Source organism: Chinchilla lanigera, unplaced genomic scaffold, assembly GCF_000276665.1.
Source record: "Chinchilla lanigera isolate Chin_1 unplaced genomic scaffold, ChiLan1.0 scaffold00015, whole genome shotgun sequence".
Taxonomy (NCBI): Eukaryota; Metazoa; Chordata; class Mammalia; order Rodentia; family Chinchillidae; genus Chinchilla; species Chinchilla lanigera.
In genome coordinates this window covers 14,892,662-14,900,564 of record NW_004955416.1, presented here as the reverse complement: position 1 = coordinate 14,900,564, position 7,903 = coordinate 14,892,662, and the positions used below count along the sequence as shown (strand labels likewise).

General features: G+C 48.8%; 1 protein-coding gene across 3 annotated transcripts in view; it reads right to left on the bottom strand.

The window, feature by feature from the left end:
- Positions 1-699: 699 nt before the first annotated feature.
- The window catches only part of Blm (Bloom syndrome, RecQ helicase-like), an 85,113-nt gene continuing 77,909 nt past the window's right edge, over positions 700-7,903 (bottom strand). For all 3 annotated transcript variants that reach the window (XM_005381505.2, XM_005381506.2, XM_013512656.1), the window contains exons 20-22: positions 6,999-7,121; positions 4,819-5,020; positions 700-1,055 (exon numbers count right to left, since the gene is read on the bottom strand). In XM_005381505.2, coding sequence (XP_005381562.1) covers positions 878-1,055; positions 4,819-5,020; positions 6,999-7,121 — 503 coding nt within the window. In that variant the 3' untranslated portion in view covers positions 700-877. The remainder of the gene's footprint in view (positions 1,056-4,818; positions 5,021-6,998; positions 7,122-7,903) is intronic.

The following is a 7,903-nucleotide window of genomic DNA, read 5'->3' as shown; positions in this document are numbered from 1 at the left end:
GACACTCGCCACTACGCCAGGCCGGAGCTGACAGCTTGACAGGTGAAAGAATGCATCTGATGCCTTTAATTCTTATTTCTAATTAGAAGACTGCGCATTTTTCATCAATCTGTGGGTTACTTATATTTCTTCTATTTACATCCTTTGTTTAGTTGTCTTTGGTGCTGGCTTTTCATTAATGATTTATAGATACTGTTTATATAGTGTAACTTTAATCCTTTGTAATATATCTTCTCTCTCTTTTTCTGCTTCTTTTTTTTTTTTTTGGTACTGGGAATTGAACTCAGGACCTTGTGCTTGCCAGGCAGGCGCTTATGCCGCTGAGCTATATCCCCGGCCCTTCTCTTTTTCTGGAGACAAGGTTTCATTATGCAGTCCAGGCTGGCCTTGAACTCACTATGTAGCCCAGGTTGGGATCGAACTTAAAGGTGATCTTTCTGCCTCAGCCTCCCAAGTACTGGGATTACAGGCATGTGTCACGAGGGCTGACTTGTACAACTTCTCTTTTCTGTAGCGTTTGTCTTACTTTTGTTGGCGGCGTCTTGTACAAGAAGCTCACAGTTTCACAACGCCCCATGCGTGTCTGCCTTTGCCTTCTGGGTTTCGTGTTATGCTTACAGTTTCTCTCTGAGAGATGATTCAGCTGCTGCTTGAGACTTTCTGAGAAACGGCCACAATGCTCGTGGTGGCAGCAAAACATGCCATTCAAAAGAAATTGTTTATTTGAAAAATAAAAACTAGCACCCCAAGCATTTATTTAAATGTTAATAGATATGAGTGAAAATTTCAAATGGTGTAACAAGACTAACAGCTCTATAGTCACAGATGGTCTGACGCTGACAGACAACAGAGATCTACGCACACTGCGATTGGGTTGTTATGAAAATGCATACGAAGGCCTGAGAAACGGTCTATTTATAGGCTTTGGTGGTGCCATAATCCCCAATTTTCTACTGGCTCCTGATGTTGCTTGAGAGCTATGCAAGGCTGAGCTGGATCCATTTGTGTCAGAGGATTTACTTTTAGAAGACATCCTTCTGCATGTGGTAGATCCCCTAAATGTGACAAAGAGAAAATTAAAATGGTAAATAAAAATAAAAGCAAACGGCCCTCTTTCTCTCAGCCCACTGGAGCTACCATCCATAATTTCCTTGGTCTCATGTATGTGCGTTTTCTGCCTGCGTCTCCCCCCACCGCACCCTATGTAAGGTAAATTTCCTATTTCCCAGGGATAAAGGACCACTGCCCATCCCACAAATTTGTCCTAAACTTGTTCTGAAATGTCAAGGACTGTTTCTTCATTCTGTGACTTGTGACCAGTCCACACTACTCCCCACCCACACGTTCCAGGCGACAGTCAGCTGAGACCACATACTCAGATCTATTCCAACCAAGTGCACGAGACACTCAAACCCCTGGCTGACACACCCCAGAGGTGCTGCATTTGCAGTGTCAAACAAGGCAGCTCTGGGCAAGCAGCGATGGGCAGAGCTGGGCTCTGATCTTGGCAGGTTGGTCACAAGGAGCAGAGCCTCTTCCCATCCAGGCCTGGCTCAGGGGAGGCTGCTGATGCAGCTCACCGCGGAGGGCCAGGCACTGCCTCATGCCCTGGCCTGGCACATCTGTCGGGGCCAGGCGCTGGCAGCTCCTTTGCCTACATCTAAAGATCAGCCCGCTACACCCTCCCACTCACTGCCTACATGAGCCTGCGTGTGTGCTGTACTGGGGGTGGAAGCCAGTGGTGCTCTACCACTGAGCCACATCCCCACACCTTTTTATTTTGAGACAGTCTTAGTAAGTTGCACAGGCTGGCCTTAAACTCATGATCCTCCTGCTCAGCTTCTTGAGTAGGTGGGATTACAGGCATGTGCCACTATGCCAGGTCACTTCCTGCCTTTTCTTTTCTTTTCTTTTTTTTTTTTTTGGTTTTTCTCTGGTACTGGGAACCGAACTCACAACCTTGCGCTTGCCAGGCAGGCGCTTTGACGCTGAGCTAAATCCCTAGCCCCACTTCCTGCCTTTTCAAACCAGGGGAAAAGCCGCTTCACAGCCCAGGACAAAGTCCTTCCTGCATGTCACTTGCCTTGCTGACCTGAGGATAACAGCTTTCGCCACCAAAAATAAAACAGAACACACACCCCTGGGCCAGCATCATCCCCAGGGGCGCTTTCTGCTGGCTGGACCCCAGAGACCCCATAGCACCAGGGCTGGCGAGTGGCCTCCTAGTTCTCTTTTGGGGCCCAGCGTTCCAAATAGTGCCACAGTCCCTGGATAACATTTGGGGGCACTGGGTGAAGAGTGGTTTGCAATACTCTAAAACCCTTGCTGGAGGGTGATTTTACTGCAGATTTGACAAAGATCTGCCCAAATGGCAGAGAAGCAGCGGAAGATTCCCTATGTTGATTTCCCGCTGAGAAACGAAGCCCTGCTGTTTATGCTGATTTACAGAATGAATCTGCCAACAGCAGCCTCCATGTCTCCTCCGGGCCCCATCTCACTCCAACTGCAGCCCAGCACAAGCGGCTCATTGTGTGCTGCCCACTTGGGGCGTGGTGGAGTGAGGGTCTCTGGCCGCGGGCCACACTCCTTGCATCCCTGTGCCTGTGTGGGGACAGCCAGGTGAGCGGGCTGGGGACCAGGCAGCCGAGGGAAGTGCAGATGCACGGAGGCTGCCGATGGTAAAAATGCAACAAGAGGACGGAAGCATGAGCCCGTGGGGAGCAAGGAGAATCCCCTCGCAAAGCACAGCTGACTGAAGAGGCGTGGGGATGGGGCCCGGCTGTGGGCAAGGCCAGGCTTCACTATTTCATAGGGAACCACACTCGGGGACACAGCAGGCATTTCACCCCCTCAAACACATACTATGAAAACCAAGCGAGGGAGCCAAGGGGGGTGAGCGCTGTCTCACGGTTTGCTTTGTTCTAATGGGTACAACTGAGATGAGAGGCCACACATACTTTGAAGGTGACATGCAGAAATGAAAGCTCTGAGTTAGGGTTAGGGTCAGGGTGTGGGTTAGCCCTCTGCAATGAGACCAGGTCGCAAGAACCTAGAGGCGCCCTCGCACGCCACTCAAGGGAGCGGGACCAGATGCCTTGTGAGGTCTCCTGCTCTGCAAGAGCCACTGAGGAAATAAGTATTTCCTAAGGCGGAGAAATAAACGAAGGAAATAAGAAAATGTCTTCACTGGAGAGTATCTGGCGGTCACTTGCGCACTAAAAACCACAAATTAAACTAACATTTAATATGCCCTTAATTTCTGTGCTCTGGCAGAAGGATTAGCACATACAAGATGTTTGTTTATGGATTTAACGAGAAATGGAAATTCAGTAACATTTGCTTTCCTTTCTCTTCCCCCACTCAATTTTTGTTTTTTATTACCCAGAAGGAAAAGAAGTAGAAAAACTGCAGAAGCAAACACAACAGCTTGCAAAAGCTGACTGCAGACTTGCTTCCCTATTCCTGCAAGTAATTCTGTTACAACCTGCAGTCATTTTGGGGCCACACTCTCCAGACTTTAGGGATGGTCTCCATCCAGCAAGGCCTTACAAGGCAAAAGGGGAGTAGGGGTGCACATGCGTGTGTGCCCTAGCAGAAGCCCGGTGAGAAGGCTCTCAGCCACAGCGTTGTTATGAAGATTAAGCCGGCCCCAGGTGTGAGATGCCACCTCTGCTCCTGCTCTGTGCGGAGAGCACCCCAGAGCAGACACGGCCCAGCCCAGAGGCCAAGCAAAGTGGGAAGGGGTGGACGGAAACCATTTCTGCAGCCCCTGAAGAAGCCAGGTGTGTCTACAGCCAAATGCTCCTGCCATGCCTGACCTGCACAGGCCACACGCCTGTCCATGTGCGAAACATGGCCTGTGCACATGCGTGCCACACACGCCTGACCTTATATGACCTCAGAAGGAATAGGGCTTAGCTGGCTTTTTGGTTGCGCTTTTGTGGCCTCTTCTCTGCTACCCATGTAAAGGCTGGAAGTTGAGTCTCTTGGGTATTAATGAATGGCAAGGAGAGCAATGTGCCTCCAGGAGGAGCATCACAGAATTCTGCAGCCACAAAAGCAGTGTAGCAGGTACTGGCAGAATCACAAATGCCAAGCTGGGTGTGCTGGCATAGACCTGTAATCCCAGCACTCGAGACCCTGAGGCAGGATGACTGCTGTGAGTTCAAGGCCAGCCTGAATTGCATAGCGAAACCCTCTCAAAAAAAAAAAAAAAGAAAAAAAAGAAAAAAGAATCACAAATGCCAGGAAGACATAAAACTCTTTGTTACTTATTTAAATGAGCTTTCATTTCTGCATGTCACCTTCAAAGTAAATGATTTATAGGTTTTTTGGTGGAAAGGTTCTTGGAGAAGAGAAATTATCTAAAAACAAAAAAATTTCTAAGGTAAAGTTAAAATTGGAGAAGTTTTTACAAACTAGAACATTATGGTCATAATCAGCTTAGGAATAGAGTATTTAAAAATCTGAAGCAAGGCTGGGTGTGGTAGTGCATACCTGTAGTCCTGGCACTCAGGAGGATGAAGCAGGAGGATTGCCAAGCGTTCAAGGCCAGCCTGACTACACAGTGAGACCGTCTCAAAACACCCAAACTAAAATAACCCAACCAAAAAACAAACAAAAAACCCAACCCAAACAAAAAAAAACACTGAAGCAATGTTTGTGTTGTGGATCAGTCCTTAATTATCAGCCATTAGCTGCAAAGGCAATATTGAATAATGGCTAATTTTAGTAAATGCTTCAAAGCAAACCAGAGCAGTTATGCACTGTCCCTTTTTCCCTGAGACCCTAGGTTGCCAAAGACATCAAGGAACATACCCCCTCGCTTTGAAGCCACCGAAACTAGTTTTTCTCCTCTTGGGCCTCTGGGAGGCTGACATCTTCTTCCTCTTTCTTTCATTTCTGGTTCTATTTGTGAAGTAGTGGGAAGACACAGGCATTTCCTCCTCCAGCTCCTCAGGGGCATTCCTCCCCGTGCCTCTGTTGCCCGACAGGCTGGTCCCTGGGGAAGCTTCCTCGGCTGCAGAAGGGAGAGGCAGACATTTACCAGCGATACTAGGTTGTCTACCGGTCTGTCTCTATGAAGACACACGGCTCAGGGGCCCAGTTCCGCCAGTACCCAGCTGCTTGGCTGGCACTTTCCTGCCATCCAGCTTCAACAGTTCAGCAAGAAGCAAACATTTCTTTGCCATTTCACAAAGCTCCAATATGCTCATTGCCAATTATTTTTAAATGAAAGGGAATCAGAAATTGTTATTTAGAGAATGTGTGATAGTCTTTAAACTAGGGATCCCAGTGCTACTCAAACTCTGCTGAGCCAGACTTGTGTTCTTTTTTTTTTTGTACCAGGCATCGAACTCAGGACCTATGCTTGCCAGGCAGGCGCTTGTGCCACTGAGCTATATCCCCGGCCCCAGACTTGTGTTCTTGTCACTGACTGAGCAGTAAATCCTGGTGAGCAATTTGAAAAATACACAGCGCTACAGAAATGTTAGGCAATTACTTATCACTGGAAACACGCTCAAAGAGTACAATATAAGGGAAATAATAAACTATGTTCTGCCCATCTTTGAACATGGGCATCAGAAAATTCCAAACCATATTTTAACACTTCAAAGACAAAAGCCCCATCTTTTCATAAGTGCTGTGGACATTCCACATATTCTTCAGGGAGTTGGCCTGTATGAAAGCATATATTTGCAAAGAAGATGGTAATTTCCATAGGGATTTGCATCCCAAAGCAACTCAAAAGCAAGACATTTCCTTCCTGGTCACCCAGTGACCCCAGCTCCATTTCCTGCTGGCCTAGCACACCCTCTGGGGTAGCTACTGCCCGCGGATGGCGTGGAAAGATCAGGATCCCACCATGGCACCTTCTAGCCCTGGTCACATGGGGAGGGACTGCAGCTCAGGGGCTAAGAGCCCTGGTCACCTAGCTGTGTGACTGGGAAAAAGCAAGCCGCCTCCTGCTCACCTCCAACACACACGACCTGGGTGTTGTGAAGATGGGGTAGTACAACAAGGCCCAAGAGGGCAGTGACCATGCTGCCTGATGCTTCCCCAGAGCTGCCTTGTCTTATGCTGTAAGAGCCCCCTCCAGATCAGTTACCGTATGGAACAAATGTTATGTTCCTACCAAGAGAATCTCAAAGGGACCCACAGCATGGTTGTTAATGGAACAAATACCATGTGAGAGAATGTATGAAGATCCTACCTTGCAGCAGTTTGCCAGTGGATATAAACTTGTGGAAAGAGAGTGTGAAAGATGTGCTCACTTGTTTCTCGTCCTGCTCAGCACTGTCATTGGCCTGCTCAGCACTGTCATTGCCCCTCCTCAGCCCACTACAGAAACAGGAAAACGCTGGACTGGGCTGGTCTGCAGGGTCATATAGCACGGCAATGTCAGTGGAGGGCAGACCATGTCCCACCAGCAAATACTTCCTTCAGCTCATGTGAAGCTATAGCACAGGCCCACAGTGGCCTTCGGGAAGGCCTGCTAACAATTCCTTCTTAAAATGACTAACCACAATGGCATTCAATGATTCAGTGTTCACTCTTCAAAAACATTCAAACTCTGTTCTTCAATTTTATCTTTAGACGGGATTGTTAGATAACAATAACAATTGTTAGGAACATGTTCCTTCCTCCAATAAGGACGGAAGCACAGAAAGGCTGCAGGTACCCTGCCAAGGATCACAGGGTGGCAGACGTGAGATGGTCCCCAGGGCTCCTGACTCCTTGGACACAGCCTCGGTGGAAGCAGCAGTGCCTGGACTCACAGGTCCCCACGTGGGCCTTATGTGTGGGTTTAATGACCATCTCCCCTGGAAACCCAAATGCCAATGTCCTCTCAGAGGTGCCTATTTGCCATGGGGCTCCTCTGAGGACTTTAACTTCCGTGTGACAAGATGAAGGAAGCATTACACAACCCAGAAACCCTGTAATCTAATCTGGTGAGATGCAGTGTTTAACATTCAGACAGGCTGGGGGTACTGAACCTGGCAGTGTCCACTGAGAGTATTTCTGTAGCACTGGAATCACTTCTGCACCATACTTTTCCAGCTTGTCTTCAGTAACACCATCAATTTGAAGCAAAACCTCAGGATCAGACGATAAAGATTCTGTGCATGAGAATAAAATTAGGAATTTAAATTACCACTCATAGAAAACCCACTGAATTCATGCTCATTCATTCATTCAGCTCATGTTTGTTAAGTGCCAGCTAACTTGGGCACTGGGCGCAGGGGCTGATATTTCAAAAGGCCAAGGCAAAGTCAGTCCTGCAGAGGCGGCAGACTGGCCCAGAGGGCAGGGCCTACCATCCAGTTCTAGCAGCAATGTTGCAGAAGCCAGGGCAGCCAGCAGCAGTGTGTGGGGCGGGGGCAGAGGGTGGGACCTGTGTGGGCCTCACTCTCCCTTGTCCACTTCCTGAGTGCCAAGACTTGTCTGGCTGCAAGACTAATGTCCCCACTGTTTGCTGAGAATACCCACATTTCTATTTCCAGCTCTGACCTCTTCTGCACTCCAGACTCACGCAGCCCACCCGAGGCGGCACAAGCACATGGCTGCTGCCCCCAGCCCAACTGTCCTTCCCCCAGGCTTTCCACAGGGTGTGGGGCGAAGCGCAGGCAGCTTCGAGTCCTCTGCAGAGGCGGCAGGCACATCCATCTTGCAGTTGGACAAGCCTGTCATTTTAAAGGTCCCTTGGGCTGGGGTATGGAAAAATGGCCTGCGAGGGGAACAGTGGGACCTGGAAGCCCAGGGTGAGCCACTGCAGGACCAGGAGTCTGCAGGATTTATGGACACACTGGCAACGGGCAGTGTGGGAGTAATAATTCCTCGTGTCTGATGTGAGCAAAGGTAGACTGGATTTCAGATCCTTTCCAATCTGTGATTTTCACAT